The 16,789-nt window shown below is 37.3% G+C and overlaps 1 protein-coding gene across 2 annotated transcripts in view; it reads left to right on the top strand.

The window, feature by feature from the left end:
• The window catches only part of LOC139134624 (WASH complex subunit 4-like), a 73,460-nt gene extending 57,481 nt beyond the window's left edge, over window positions 1-15,979 (top strand). Inside the window, exons 23-37 of one of the 2 annotated variants that reach the window (XM_070701557.1) lie at window positions 71-239; window positions 753-907; window positions 1,440-1,514; window positions 1,889-2,083; window positions 2,699-2,852; window positions 3,525-3,591; window positions 5,477-5,563; window positions 11,514-11,577; window positions 11,831-11,914; window positions 12,037-12,133; window positions 12,983-13,077; window positions 13,852-13,953; window positions 14,448-14,553; window positions 14,771-14,815; window positions 15,284-15,979. In XM_070701557.1, coding sequence (XP_070557658.1) covers window positions 71-239; window positions 753-907; window positions 1,440-1,514; window positions 1,889-2,083; window positions 2,699-2,852; window positions 3,525-3,591; window positions 5,477-5,563; window positions 11,514-11,577; window positions 11,831-11,914; window positions 12,037-12,133; window positions 12,983-13,077; window positions 13,852-13,953; window positions 14,448-14,553; window positions 14,771-14,815; window positions 15,284-15,336 — 1,548 coding nt within the window. In that variant the 3' untranslated portion in view covers window positions 15,337-15,979. The remainder of the gene's footprint in view (window positions 1-70; window positions 240-752; window positions 908-1,439; window positions 1,515-1,888; window positions 2,084-2,698; window positions 2,853-3,524; window positions 3,592-5,476; window positions 5,564-11,513; window positions 11,578-11,830; window positions 11,915-12,036; window positions 12,134-12,982; window positions 13,078-13,851; window positions 13,954-14,447; window positions 14,554-14,770; window positions 14,816-15,283) is intronic. The other variant, XM_070701558.1, reaches the window with a different exon arrangement.
• Window positions 15,980-16,789: the final 810 nt, after the last annotated feature.

Raw genomic sequence — 16,789 nt, forward strand, 5'->3', positions numbered from 1 at the left:
TTACAGTGCCATAGCATGGATTCTGTCAAGTTGAAAGTCAAATAGTGTGTGAGTTTTCCTTCTGTTTCAGCATCTGCTAGCTCCACTCTGCCGGGATGTTGAGACTGATTTGAGGTTGTCCACCCATAACCACCTTCAACTAGATGACCGGAATCCATTCAAAGTTGGAATGAAAGACTTGTCACATTTCATCAACCTAAGACCCATCCGCTTCTTTGACAAATCCATTGACATTAAAGGTGAGTCAGGTTTTCAACAAACTCAAACTTTGCTTCATACTGTGTGTCATTAATGTTGGTGTCTTTGAATTGAAAATCACAAAATGTGAATGCATTTTATTTTTACTTATTGTCAGTAGTTTCTGTGAGTCAAAACTGTTCATAGCACAAGGCTTCAGAGTTGTACAATTAGATCTTCAGAGGTGGTGCAAATGTGTGCAATTTTTTTCACTTCACAAGATTTTGTATTTCTGTCACTGTTGGCACACTATGCAAACTCTCTATTTTTCACAGAACACAAAAAACATATTTTTTTAGGCATTACATTTTTTCAACAACTTTCACTCTACAGATCATTGTCCATTTTGAAGGTGCCCTCTCAAGGTCTAATGATACATTCTAGAGTTATCTTTCCTTACTAGTATAACATCATGTTATCAGCAATGAGAAATCATTTCTTCTATAATGTCTGTTCGACACCATGCTTGGAGCATAGAGGTTACCATACCAATGGTGGTTTTCATACTTTTACAGCTCATGTGACCCACTACTTGGAAAAGACATTTTATAACCTGAATACAGTTGCGTTACATGATTGGAAGACGTATGCTGAGATGAGGAACCTTGCTTCAGAGAAGTATAATCTCAGAATGACAGAGTCTCATCTACCAAGTCAGACATTGGAACAGGTGAGGTGGTAACCAGTGGTAAAAAATTAATCATTTTTCAATTGAGTTTGGAGCAGTATTGCAAGAAGAAAAGTACCTGGTACTAACAATCAAGATCAAACCCTTCCGTTGCTGAGGATTGGTACATCTGTGCTGTTTTCTTGTCATTATTCAATTGGTGACTTTTCTGAAATGATTTATAATGATGTCCCTGTAGAGGGTCATTCATAGGCCCACCCTTGTACAAAGCTCTAAAAGATTCATCTTTCTTTCTGAGAATTAATTTTCCATCACTCAGGCAAGAATCATCAACTCAGGCTCTTACAAAGCATACATACCTTCTGATTTTTCAAGAGTAGTCAATGTACATATCTACTGCACAATTGTTATGCAGCGTTCATTTCACAATTTAAGAAAACATTATTTATCATATCAACCAATATCATCAACTCACTTTGAGAGCCACTTTGAGAGCAAACTTTAGTTCCTCTCTCTAGACTTGTTTGGTCTTTTTTCACTACCATGTTCTATTTCCTTTATTTTTCCCCCACAGGGTTTAGATGTGTTGGAAATCATGCGCAACATTCATGTCTTTGTTTCCAAGTATTTGTACAACCTGAATAACCAGGTAGGCTGCTTTCTGCCCTGTATTTGAAATGTATCCCTAACCTGAAATGTTAGTAGTCTTCATCTTTTCCAGAATTAATATATGAAGAGTCAGTCCCAGTAAATTATGTTTGTAATGAATTCATAACCTTTGGGAAATATCTGATGGGCATCATGCAGACTTCATACAGGAAAAGTTATCATAGTTTAAGTTTTTACAAAATATTATTGTAAACATTTTGTCTGATATTCTCCCAGGGTTTTTTGACTGTTCAGTTACATAGAATATTTTCAGCACTGATCCTTCAATTAAATGATGTATGAATTTCATCAGCAAGGACCAAAATTCCAAAACTCTTTATTTGATTATTTGTGTGTTTGTTGGGGACTTTTCAGATTTTTGTGGAGAGATCCAGTAACAACAAACACTTGAACACCATCAATATCCGCCACATAGCCAACTCAATCCGTACCCATGGCACAGGTATCATGAACACCACTGTCAACTTCACCTATCAGTTTCTACGCAAGAAGTTCTTCATCTTTTCTCAATTCATGTACGATGAACACATCAAATCCAGACTTATCAAGGTAGGATATCTTATTCATGATAAATTTGCAAGCTAATGATATTACACTCACGTGAGTCAGTGTGAAGTTTTCACAATTCTTACGTATCCTTCAACTCATTGCCCCAGCTCTTCTATAAATATAATGCCCAGGGAAGAGCACATATAATGAACATGTTTTATCAAATCTTTTCAATGAAAGAGTAATACAATTGACAAGCGTGAATGTATTGTCAGTTTAATTGTGCCAAGGATTTAGTAAAATTAATCAGTGCTGAAATTACAGTAACAGTTTACATACAATGAGTGACCAATTTTTATTATCTGGTGACATTTTTTATCACAACAAAATCTACTTTTCAAATCTTTCTTGTAACTACCTTGTCAGTGTTTATAATTGACTGTTATCATCATTGGTAGCACCGTAATGGTACAGTAAAACTGGTACAGGTATTGAAGTACAGTATTCACATCAGTATCTCATAGTGTGTTTATGTCTTTCCCGATAAACAGATTGTTTCCAACTTCCCAAAACAGTGAAAAGATTGTACACCACTGTGAAACACAGTTTAATTCACTGCTGTCATATTATGAATGCGCTTGCCTATTCTCATGTTTTGCTGATTTTTTTCTCAAGGATCTCCGTTTTTTCCGTGAGAACCATGCACTGTCAGATCAAATGTACCCCTTCGACCGAGCAGAGAAATTCAATCGTGGTATCCGTAAGCTTGGTTTGACTCCTAATGGCCAGAGTTACTTGGATCAATTCAGAACACTGATCAGTCAGATAGGTAAGTAATTAAGACCAATGTTTACATCAAATTGCACTCACAGAGACTAAAAGAATCCATCTCAGTGCCCAAACCGTATCATCACAATGCTTCAACGTGATGGGCCTTTGTTCCATCATTGTTTATAGACAAAAGTCAACATTTGACATGTGCAGTGTGGTCTGATTTCATGGTGTGTTTGTAGTTATCAAAATCTATTAACCTTCAACAGACCATGGTAACTGTACACTATGTGAAGTTTTCTTCCTGCAATATTCAAATCTCTATTCTGCACATTCTCTTGCCATATATCACATCTGTAGTCCCCTTGACACTATAATGTTCCCTTTGTGTTGTGTGGTCCAGTAGACCATACCAATACCAAAGGAAAATCAGGGGGGTAAACAGGAACTCCGGGGTGAAAAGGTCTGGCATTCCAATGTCATCTCACAGCAGTTTGTCAGACAGTATTGGGAAAAACATTTTGACTATCATATAGTATGTGGTGGTACTATCATAGAAATCAAACTAATCAACACAGTGTGGGTTAGCAGTGAAATACTTTCCATTGTATTCTAGCAATTGATTATTCTGTCAAATGGAAGAATATCATGTCTTACAGACTCACATAGAACCATAATGGATAAAGGTAGAAGAATCAAAACCAAAACAATAGTTTGTTGTCATTTGCAGGTAATGCCATGGGTTACATACGAATGATACGTTCTGGTGGACTTCACTGCTGTAGCAATGCAATTAGGTAAATATACAACCAAATACTACATACAATAAAAAATAGACTGTGTCACCATTACCAACTAATTGTGTGCCTATGCAAGTGTATTTATGATGTGCATGGGGGCTATGCAAGTGTATTCATGATGTGCATGGGGGCTATGCAAGTGTATTCATGATGTGCATGGGGGCTATGCAAGTGTATTCATGATGTGCATGGGGGCTATGCAAGTGTATTCATGATGTGCATGGGGGCTATGCAAGTGTATTCATGATGTGCATGGGGGCTATGCAAGTGTATTCATGATGTGCATGGGGGCTATGCAAGTGTATTCATGATGTGCATGGGGGCTATGCAAGTGTATTCATGATGTGCATGGGGGCTATGCAAGTGTATTCATGATGTGCATGGGGGCTATGCAAGTGTATTCATGATGTGCATGGGGGCTATGCAAGTGTATTCATGATGTGCATGGGGGCTATGCAAGTGTATTCATGATGTGCATGGGGGCTATGCAAGTGTATTCATGATGTGCATGGGGCTATGCAAGTGTATCCATGATGTGCATGGGGGCTATGCAAGTGTATTCATGATGTGCATGGGGGCTATGCAAGTGTATTCATGATGTGCATGGGGGCTATGCAAGTGTATTCATGATGTGCATGGGGGCTATGCAAGTGTACCGTATTCATAATGTGCATGGGGCAAAAGTATCATGAAGGCAATCTTTGTCAGTTTCCAATGATGTTCTGTATGACAGTGTTCAACTGGATAACTATAAATTGTTGGATATTTTATGATTTTCAATTTGGGGCATGTTGTATGTGACCTTGAAGTTAAGGTAGGAAGTTGCTATTTTGCACCAATTCTTTTCTCAGAGTTAATGTCAAGTTTCAAGTGTTAGAATCAAGATATTTAGTTCAAATTTTCACGATAACTCCCGTAGTTAATATTTTCTCCAAAGAATATAAAAATTGTATATTTGCAGCCATGATTTTAAAATATGACACAAGTAAATATTAAAATTTAATTTTTCATATTCTTTTTACATATTTGAATTTTATAATAATTGGATAGTATTAATATTACAAATTAGTTATAAATATGTTGACACTATTTATTGTAAGATTTGTACGGCAGGATTTGTAAATAAAATTGTTTTTATGATTTTACATGGATTTATATATCAAAAAATTATTAAAATTCTTTCAATTTCAAAATGTGATTTTTCAAAAAGTACTTCAAATACAGGAAAATTGTGCCGTACATATCTTATCTGTAACCTTGTTAATAGGCTGTAAAATTTCCATGTCCATATCTCATTTCAAAGTTGGATTAAATTGGTATACAATTATGTAGGAAAACTGTTATTCTGTCAAAAATGTTGAAAACAAGCCATATTTGCACCCCTCTTTTGAAGTCATAGAGCAGTTTTTTTTGGTTAATCTCACTTTTGACACCTCTTTGACACTCAAAGAATCTAAAAATGCATTTACAATAGCAGTCACTCACTCTGAATGCCAGCACCGCCTTGTCAAACTTTCCTGAAAAACAGCAAATAATGACTTTCCCGTTTCAAACATTTTATTAAAAGCTAGGGGACCTCTACCATAGTTAATACACTAAGGACTCCCAACTTCTTCTTTTTGGTCAGTTTTTCAGAAGTTTTAACAGGTATAACTCTGCAATGCCTTTGTGCCCAAATGTCTAGTTTTTTTTATTCCACAGAGAATGTTGACTACTTTTATATTTTAATAGTTTTGTTGAAATTTATAACTGACGCTCTAGCCTTTCCAACCACCTTAAGGTAGGAAGTTATTAATTTCTACTACCATAACGCAGACAGTTAGTTTTTACCAGGTTATTTCATATACATAGCTTTTTATAATGATTTGTTGATTACTGCCAGGTTTGTTCCTGATTTAGAAGACATTGTGAATTTTGAAGAATTGGTAACAGAGGAAAGTATGTCATCAGAAGCCAAGTCTGCAGCTCGGTAAATCAGCTTACAACTTCACTGGGCAATGTTAAGAACTATTAAATTCATTACCTGTACCAAGTCACTGATTGGTTTCCTGTTAACTGAACTACTCAAAAACACATCAATACTTCTAACCAACAACATTTATAGGGGGGGGAGGAATTTGTTGTAGCATCTATGTGTACAAAAGCCTAGGTTAATTCAATTACCATTGATGAGAAAGTTATCCATACCTGAAACAAACAGAGCAGATGTCTTATCTTCAGGAGAAAAGAAAACTTCCCGAAGATTAAACACAATTATTGCATTTTGAATTTTTTAAGCATAGTGACCTTGACATTAATTTTGCCTTTGACTCTGATCTCACCATTCTTTGCCTCCTTTTCTGGTACTCTGTTGGATGCATAGTATGCATTGATCAGAAACATATTTCATTGATTTGCACCCATGAGAACTCTAGTCCTTGGGACAGATCCAACTGTGCTGTGTACACAGCAATTTTAAACCCTCAGTTTTACCTATCATCTGCTGAATGCAATCATGTCAGTCAACCCTGATCTAACAACATAAAATGGAGGCATTTCATCAAAATGTGCCATAGCAACATATTTTCATGCTAAAAATCTTACAATTTTTCTTAATTGTAAAATTGCACAAAACAAGTCTTTACTTCTTGTGTATCAGGAAAATGAAAAACTATGGTTTTGCTGTAGAGTTGAGAGAAAATGTCATCTATTTTGACTCTTGAAAATCACCATATTCTTTCATTTACAAATTTGCAGGAGAACCCCTAAATTTCATTCTGATAGTGAAGGAGAATAGCTTGAAGTATTCTTTGGCAAAGTATTACAACAAGTTTTTATATTCTGGTTGTGTAAATGAATCAAGTTCCATCATGGCTAATCAGTCTATCCTCCAACTCACAAGATTACTGAGCTCTCTGTTACGTAAAAATTTCCAGGTATTTCTCCGCGTCAGCTTACAGTAATACATGTCCTATGAAATGCTGTTTGTGTGTTAGATCAAAGTCTTGTGTATCATTGCTAAGTCTCATGGTTTAGAAAAATCCCGGAATCATTACATGATCAGTATGAAGTTTGCACCACTGGTAAAGAACAGTTTGGAGTTTGATGTCCTGAGTAAATAGGATGGTCTAGCAGCAAGGAGTGAATGACCACGGTGCATTCCATAAAACAGTTTGAACACAGTGTGTGTTTTGGCAGAGTAGTCTACCAGGAGTTACTTCCGACAGTTTAATGAGCACAGTCAAGCCACTGTCTTTGATTTATGAAATAATCTGGGTAGTATGCCAGCAAAAGCAGAATGTGTATCTGATTCCACAGGGTGTGTCATTGCTACGGCCTGGAAGGCTGGTTTGATTTCAGCTGTCAATAATAGTGTACATCAGTGAAAGCAGAGAAAGAATCAACAGTGAATACACTGTAATGTAATCCACAAGTACGATACCAATAAGTGACACTTGGTGATTTATGACATGATCTGTATATCATGCCTTGCAAAGTCTTGAGTCCTGTAGAGTATCACTGCTCTTGGCAGTGATACTTCTGTACAAATTGAAAGCTTGCCAGATTTCAAAACACATTACTCATAAACAGTGAGAGAAACTTAAACAGAGAACGCCACATTAACCCGTCAAGCCATTTAGCAAAATGCCTTGTAAAACAGAGAGTCATTTGGCCAGATAACAAGTAAATTGGCGGTCAACTTCAGTGGTCTGGTACAGTAATTGTAATACAAAAGTCAGCAGGAAGCCCAACTCTGGCCATAAAATTGATACTGATACTACAGGCTGCGTAAACATCGCACAGTGGTACAAACCATTTCTCTCATGGTGTATCTTAGAAAATAAACTGAATCGAATGAAGAATAATTCACAATTGACACCGATTGAGATTACCCGCTGATTATAGTGTTTGCAATTGCTGTACCCAACAGTAAAGTTGATCGCCAATTTATTTGTTATCTGGCCAAATGACTCCCTGTCTCACTAGGCATTTTGCTAAATGGCTTGACGGGTTAATGTGGTGTTCTCTGTAAACACTGAACTTTCCAAGGATGTGGATGCAAGCTGATAGCCAGCAAAACAGCTTTCTGTGCCTTTTCATACCTCCTGCCTCCCATCCCTCCCGTTCATTCACTCTGCACACCCCTCCCCCCCCCCCCACACACACACACACCCATTCAATCACCAGCTGTTGAAATGTTGTCATCCACCCCTGCACTTTGCTACATCCCTGTGTATGTGATACTTTTGATCACTTTGTCCCTGGTAATTTGCCTGTTTTACTTTGAATAGTGTCCCTGGTAATTTGCCTGTTTTACTTTGAATAGTTTCCTGGTAATTTGCCTGTTTTACTTTGAATAGTGTCCCTGGTACTTTGCCTGTTTTACTTTGAATAGTGTCCCTGGTAATTTGCCTGTTTTACATTGAATAGTGTCCCAGGTAATTTGCCTGTTTTACTCTGAATAGTGTCCCTGGTAATTTGCCTGTTTTACATTGAATAGTGTCCCTGGTAATTTGCCTGTTTTACTCTGAATAGTGTCCCTGGTAATTTGCCTGTTTTACTCTGAATAGTGTCCCTGGTAATTTGCCTGTTTTACTCTGAATAGTGTCCCTGGTAATTTGCCTGTTTTACTTTGAATAGTGTTCCTGGTAATTTGCCTGTTTTACTCTGAATAGTGTCCTTGGTAATTTGCCTGTTTTACTTTGAATAGTGTCCCTGGTAATTTGCCTGTTTTACTTTGAATAGTGTCCCTGGTACTTTGCCTGTTTTACTTTGAATAGTGTCCCTGGTACTTTGCCTGTTCAATGCAGTGTTAAACAAATCTTCTTTCTTGTTCAGAATCTACAAATCCTTGAACACATTTTTTGAAATCATCTTCATTACTGAAAGACAAAATTGTTCATTTTTTTCTGACATAAGCAGAATAAAGCTTGATAAACATTTTGGTTTCCAAGTTGATTTATTGTAAATGATGGACGGATGTTAAAATGCAAAAGAAAACATCATTAGCATACAATCAAAATATTTCAAAAGGCAAAGGAACAAGCAGACCCACCTCACAAAAAAAACCCAACAACACAAACACAGTTAAAGCATGGTTGGTTTAACAGTTCAGAATTGAACATTTTATTCAGCTATAAGACGATACGAAAATGGACTGGCCTGGAAATAAAAGTCACGTTTCAAACAATTCATAATATTGTTATGTAAGGTAAATACATTGATTCTGTTAAATATGTGTAAAAGTGTGGATCCGAAATGGAAGTAGTGTGATTCCACTAATGCTATATGGCATCAAAACTAAGCTAGACACAGACTATGTATAAACACATGATGTACACTAGTCTAATGAATACCAGCAGGTGTAGTCTTATCACAGTGTATAAAAAGTTCATGAGAACAACCCTAAAAAAGTCAAACAGGCTTCTTGTATCAAATAACATTGAAATGTAATGCATCGCTTCCTCACAGCAGGTTTTATCCAAATACTGCATAGTGTAAGTCCCGTTGTTTCTGCTATACATTAGATTTCCCAAAGCAGATAAAATCCTGTTTTCCTCATTTTTACAACCTTGTAGCCCAAATTTCATTTAGTTTCCCAAATCTTGAATTCCTCAGACTCACAGCATTGATTGCCTTAGATCACAGCAGAATACAGTGGTTTGTGTGATTCTGAGATTTTTCCCTCCTTCAGTTGGTGAGTGTCATCTAAAGCTCAGGATAGATCAAGTATCCACTAAATGTAGTGTATCTTCCTTCACTGCTGTAAAGAATGTATCCCTGTCCTAGCTGAAGCCATATCCTGTCTCCTCTCTCCACATTGATGATTAGACTGTTACTTGATGTGTCCAGGTAATCTCCTTTGCTGTCGTGGATGCTCAGTAGCAGGCGACCGTTCTTGATCAGTTCCACGTAGGTGTCGTGTGTATCAGACCTTTTCTGCACGTTGACCAGGAAAACGTAAACGCCGGGCGTGATGCAGGTGAAAACGCCAGTGGATCTGTCAAAGCTGTCTCCAATATCTATGAATATGTGATTGTACTGAATGACTGTGTCTCGTGCTATGGGTCCCAGGGCCTCACCACGGCCAGCAGAGAAAGCAACCCTGTTGTTGGTCCAGGTGCCGGCATCACCCTTCTCTCCTTTTGGTCCATCAAATCCAGGAGGTCCAGGTGGACCCTGGATGACAGAGATTCCGCCCTGTTCAGCCGGATACTCAATTATTCCTTGGTCATCACAGGTAATCTTACAAGACATCTCAGCGGATGTGGCTCCAAGGAACACACACAGAAGCAGAATGATTGCGAACGCCATTGTCCACAACACAGAGGCTGGCTTGGAGACTACTGCAGATCAGTGTTGTAGAACCAAGTGTGGCAAGGGCTAATGGGGATATGGATGTACTTGGGATTTTGGCATTATGTAGCAAGGCAGACACAGGGGGGTATCACCATATATAGCTGTTTATAGTCTGAAGACTGTTACTCATTACAGTCTCATTGCAGAAAGAATGCACCATCCTGTGATGGAATGCTCCATCTGCAATGGACAAACCTGATTGCAAAGCCACATTTTTTATGTTTCCTAGGCTATCAAGGAGCAGGAACAATCAGTTTTATTATTGCTGTCACTGTAACAGTACAGATCCAAGGCATGGTAGAGAAAGACGTCAACAAGACTGTACAGAGCATAGTGGATTGTTTGTACCAGCTTACCAGCAAGGGCATTTCCTTAGACTTTTCTAAATGTACCAAATTCCCCTAAAATGATATGCCTATGTTTTGGAAGTAAAACATTTCATGTACAGTAATATGAATTCATGGTCAGTGCCCAGTAGATAAAAGAATATCAAATTTCTTCCAACAGAGTGATCTTATTGCTCCCCTCTATTTTTCCATCGACAATCTGACTTCCCTCCTATACTGTCCCAACTGAAAGTGGATAGAATGTTTCTTCCTTGGTAGACATCGTAATTCAGCAGTATCATGAACTTAATCAATTTCACAACTATTACACTTGGTGAGGTCCAGAAATATGAAACCTTGCTCGCTCTCTGTCTCCAAGATTGTTATGACCATTTCAGTGAGTAATACAGGTAATATTACTCTAAGGTCATGACCTTAACCTGCAGAGGTCGTGACCCCACAACTCAGTCTATAGCCAACTTTTCTATGGTGCGGTGACAATATTTGAAACAGATGTTCTTGTCATCCATACTGTCACCTGCAGTTGTTTTATGGAGTAAGGTCTGCTATATTGCTGAAATCTCAAGCAATAAACTGCCATTTAATGGAATACTTACAGTATTTTATGCTATGGGACAAAAGGTTTGTGAAACTTTGCCATTTGTTTTACCCTATACTGTAGAAGTGATACTGTCTATAGTTTTACACTGAACAGTGAATGGCTGATTTGTCATGTAGTATTTGTAAGCCAAGTAATAGCAGAACACATTCACTTTCAGTGTCTGTCCAGCAGAACATCAATAAATCTTTCATCCCATTTGGCCAGCCCCTACAGTGGTATATTACTTTTCCAAAGAAAACTTTATGGTTCTACCAAATTCTGGTGATGGAAGGGTCAGATTATCAATATTTTTGCAAGACTCAGAAGGGACTCCGAATAGCTCAGAAATGTTTGAAGTTTGAGGGCCATCTATTCATGTGCCTAGATATAAGAAGGTTTGCATTCTTTTTTGCAAAATGTGCTAATTTTGGATATCATTCATATTGCTTCTGTCTGCCACATCAGTGTGGCAGAGATCTGGTCTTTTCTGGAGATTAGATTGGACCAACTACAGGTAAATAGGTGTACCATCCAACACACACAAGATACAAAAAAGGAATCAACAAAATCCTCAGCTGAGCCACAGCAAAATAAAAGAGTGAATTTAGAAACAAGAAATAATACAGAGATATTTTTGTTGATATTTTCCACAGTAATTTAGATGCAGTTATCAACAACCTAACAAAGAACTTTGCTGAAGGCACTGAATACTTCAAGGTGGGTATGTCTGGCTGCAAACCTAGATTAAATTTATGTTACAGAATAATACACTGATAACGCACATATCTGAAACTATTTCACGTCATGACAGTTCAAGACAAATAAGTGAAGGCTTGCTTGTCAAATTTCTATTACTGTTAGTCCATTTGACAGCAAATAATTATTCAATGAACTTGAGTATGTTACAGTATGTTGAGTATGTTACAGTATGTATGTTGAGTATGTTAATATGGTGTCTTTTTTATCCTAGATGTTGGTGGATGTGTTTTCATCTGAATTCAGGAACCCAAAGAACATGCATCTCCGAAATTTCTACATGATTCTGCCACCATTGGTAAGTATAGTGTCTGCATTTGTAAATCAGACTTCATCAAATATGGATAGGCAAACACTTAAACCAGACATCTCATTATTGCCCTCTTCCTTTCATTTGCTTTCCAACTTTGTTGATTTCAGACATTGAACTTTGTGGAATATTCCATCAGCTGTAAAGAGAAATTAAACAAGAAGAACAAAGTTGGTGCAGCCTTCACTGATGATGGATTTGCAATGGGTAAGGCACACCATTCTGCATCCATTGATGTCTCAACGTTCAAAGTCATAACAACCATGCATTATGGGATATATTTGATTTGCATAATCTTGAGGGTGATTCCCATGACTGCACTGTTGATATTGAGGCTGTGAACAAAAGTACCAAGTTATCTACATGTGATGACAGCCCTCAGTGGTAGTGTGCAAGAGGTTTCACATTTTGAAGACAAAGATTCTTTGTTTTCGAATTGAAGATGGTACATGCATGAATAAATTTACCACAAGTCACAGTCTTTGTTGGTGGTTTTGAAAAATGTTGTACTTTGAATATATTCAGTCTGTGACTACCATGTTTTAATCACCACCAACAATGCTTAGAGACAAAACTAGGATTGTGATCCACCAATCATGATTATGAATATGCAAGTGGAAGGCTGCCCTGATGTCTAACAGTCCACCAACTATGTACTCCATGGTACACTTCCGCCTCTGACAGGACAAAACAACTGTGATTCAGTTTTGTGACTATAACAGGTGTGCAAACACACACAAATGTTGGCACACTGGACCCAGTAGGAAGTTGTTGTCCAATGGCACCATCTAATTGAATCCATTTGAGGATCACCATGACCTTAACCCTAGCCTGATCCTGAAATTGACTCTTTCATTTGATGCTATCTGACAGCTGACTCTATTGTTCATAATATCAGCAGAAATGTTTGACATTTTGTAGACAGTAGCACACCATTTCAAGGTGTGATTGTGAAATTTATAACATGGACTGAAGTGTTAAATCATTGTACCAAGTTTTGATATCTGTTTATTCATATCTGTGAGACTCCTCTATGCATCCTCTTGTCATCATCAGGTGTTGCATATATCTTGAAATTACTGGATCAGTATCATGAGTTTGATTCACTTCACTGGTACCAGAGTGTCAGGCACAAGTATAACACTGAAAAGGTAGGTCACAGAGATAAAATGACACCCACATCTACAAACAGCAATAAAATCACTCAAGTCTGTCTGATTGTTATATTTTATCACTCTCTTTGAAGAAAAAAAGACAGAAACTTCCACAAAAGAAATATACAGTGAATTAGTGAATTTATTAATGAACAGCTAAAGCTAAAATTCGATATGCACCAGCACTTAAGGGATACAGTAGGGCAAGGAAAGAGTGTCAGAAATTGTTGTCTCTTATTGTGATACCTCTCATAAAGTTTAACCCTTTGAGTGCCAAAGTCAATACCGTATATGTTGCCTTTACAAAATATCCCAGTCAAATTTTGTCAGATTTTTGCCAAAATTTTGATTAAAAACTGTAACTAATTAAATGTGATGTCCATTTGCTCCAAAATCGTCAAAACATACTATACAGTAAAACCTTTGAAAACGTAGCAGTCTCTTTCCTAGGAGTCAGTCTTTTTAGATCATAATATGTAAAAAATATCTCTAAGACTGAGCAACACAGGGTCTCTATACGATCCATAAATCAGTTTTACCATAACAAGTATAAATAAAACGGAATGTCACGTAGTACCGGTATTAAGAAACTTGAATATTTAATAAAACTATCAGACAGTTCCAATGCTTGATACTGTCTCTTCGTGCAAGTCACCTTCCAGTTCTATAGCACTGTTTCCAAAATACCATTCTCATGTCAGATGTTTTTGTGATGTGATCTTTTTTGCCAAGATGTTTAATTTGCCTAACAATGGTTATGTTTGTGTGTAGAAATCAGTGTCCAACCAACAGAAACCAGGCTTTGGACAGAGTGATGAGAAGTTAGAACAGACTATGGTCTTGACACTCAAGCGGCTGGAAATGTATCAACAGGTAAAAATCTGCATGTATACCAGTACACCTACCATTCAAAGAATTGATACAAAGTCCCCTACAATACACAGAGTTCAGTAACCACTCATTCACTTTGGACATTTTAAAATTATCGATATTTGTCCAGTAAGACAGAACTTGGTGCATAGATGTCCCTATCCAGTGTGTTGCAATAAATACATGTAGGCTACATCCCCTACATCTTTGTGTCTACAAAACACAGTGGTGCCTCCTTTAAACCCTAATACCAGGAACACCTTTGTTTATTAAGAGATCTTACTCAATCACTCAGTCCAGATTTGAGTGTTGACTTCTTGTTGTCCATGTTGCATCACAAGACCTGTTTAGTCACACCTCAAAACAAGAAATAATCTTAAAAGCACACGTTCTCTCGAGGTACATATTTTTTGCATCTCAAGTAAAATATGTATGCTTGGCAATTGAATCTACAAATTTAATATCTCTAATTGTCTTGATCCGTTCATATTTGACAGGAATTTGATTTACTGCACTACAGCCTTAGCAGTGCCAGGATCTTCTTCCGAGCTGACAGAACTGCTGCTGAGGAGCAGAAAGATGAAAAGAAAGAGGAAAGCAAAGGTATGCTGGACACATCCATATAGATAAACCCATCACCATCACATCTTGGGTTATATCTCATTGCATTTGATGGTGTTTCAGGATGTACACACTGAAAAACAAGGCTGAAAGACATTTGAGAGTGTTATCATTACATCTTGATCATGTATTGAGAATTTTTCATGTAAAATTGTCCTGTCAATAACATACCATTTCCCTGATTTTCTCACATTTTCAGCAGAGGAAAAGCCAAGCAGTAGTGGGGAAAGTGCTGAAGCACCAGGTAGTCAATTCAATATTAATTTGTAGAATGCCAACATCAATTACATGCATGCTTTGTGACCACATTGTAAACAAGATTAAACAAGATTTGCCTTGCATTTTCCAGAAAATTATGTAATTATATGATTTTACAGGGGTTCAGTTCTTTCCTATATCAAGAGTTCTTAGATCGTAAACCAGATATCCGAAGTTCTAATGTACTTGTGATTATCCATCTCACAGTAATGCCGCGCCACTGACATTTGAATTGCTTCAGCAGGGTATGGTATTTCCTTACTGCATACTCAGATTTTCTTAAAATGTTTCAAAGAGACAAGTATTTTTTTGTTAATCTCAGCATACAGCAAGCTATGAAATTGTCAACAAATCTAGGTTAGTTATCGGCCAGATAGCTACATATCAGTCATACCAGAACTTGCAGGACCTAGTCTAATGACTTTATTATCCAAATGTTACTTTTATCTTTCAGGTCCATTGGCACCACCTCCTCCACCACCACCTCCCCCGACCCCTTTGATTTGAGGAAAGACAGTAGCACATCCAAGATTTCAAATCTGGTACCCACGATTCATAAATGTATGATCAGATAAGAAAGAAAAGAGTGTCTCAATATTACTGCAAATGGTTTTAATGATGCAAAGATTATTCTCATGAAATTTCAATTTATACACAGAAATAAAAAGCAGTGTATATTTCATACAGAGCCATTAAATATCTGGTGTCAAATGTCAAAATTTCAGTTTGTAGAGACTGAATATAAATGTACAAATTGTTTGAAAATCATGAAAACTAAATCGTCATGCAGGTATTTTGATGAACTAAATGAGTTTCTTTTCACTTTGAAAATATTTCAAGACATGATTATGACTATTTCCAGTGAGTGCATTATTAAGACATCTAATATCCCCCTTCTTTCCTGTGAAAGACAACATGTTCCTCTTGTGCATATTCTGCTATTGTAATTTCATTATGACAGAGCTGTGATTGTTATGAAGGGGAGGATGAACCCTTTCATCATCAAAGTTTGGAATACCCCTATTGTTTTATATTGTTAAGTTCAGCTATCATGCAGGAACATAGGGGTGGCAGGGTTAAGAGAATGAGTATTTTGTAAATGGCATGATCTTTATGAAATAAAAGTGATTTATCCAAGTGTCTCATATCATTTCAGAAGTTGAATTCATTGCATCATTTCATCAGTGAAAGTCATTGGTTGAATCTGGTATGTTCATTGATCAGTGCTCAGACTAGGTAGGGAATTTAGTGAAAGTCATTGTTTGAATCTGCAATGTTCATTGATTTGTGCTCAGAATAGGTAGGGGAATTAGTGAAAGTCATTGGTTGAATCTGGTATGTTCATTGATCAGTGCTCAGACTAGGTAGGGAATTTACTGAGACTGACATTGTAATTTGTTTGTAAAATAATTTGCAGTCCCAATGCGTGTATGTGTGGGTGTTCACTTGTGTGTGTCACTCAAATTCTTGAATTCCAGTCTAAGGTTTATGTTGTTTTGAAGTCAATATCCAATTTATAGGAGATATGAAAATATTATATCAAGAAAGTCACCATCAAAGGCTTTTAGGGGTATTGGCCCATCCACCTAGTGTGGGGAGATTGTGGGCAAGTATAAAAGAGAGAGCAGTTGTCCTCTAGCTGATCCCCGGACCCCCCCAACACACACACACACTCACCACCCCTAGGTGGTAGACATTCCTTGCTTGACAATGGTATTTTTAACTGTGACAATTAATAAATGTCAGTGGGACAGTGTCTCCTGGTTTAAAATTCCTGGCTGCAGCACAGTTCTGTTACTTCATTCATGTTCTGCCACGTGATCTATGTGGTTATATCTCAATACAGATATCACAACCCATGCATCAACGTATAATGTAACAAATCCACAAACCATGCATCTGCGTTCGTGTGAGGTGAACACACTGGGTAGTGAATTTATGCATGCATGGAGTGAAAAAT

This window comes from Ptychodera flava, chromosome 6 (assembly GCF_041260155.1).
Source record: "Ptychodera flava strain L36383 chromosome 6, AS_Pfla_20210202, whole genome shotgun sequence".
Classification (NCBI taxonomy): Eukaryota; Metazoa; Hemichordata; class Enteropneusta; family Ptychoderidae; genus Ptychodera; species Ptychodera flava.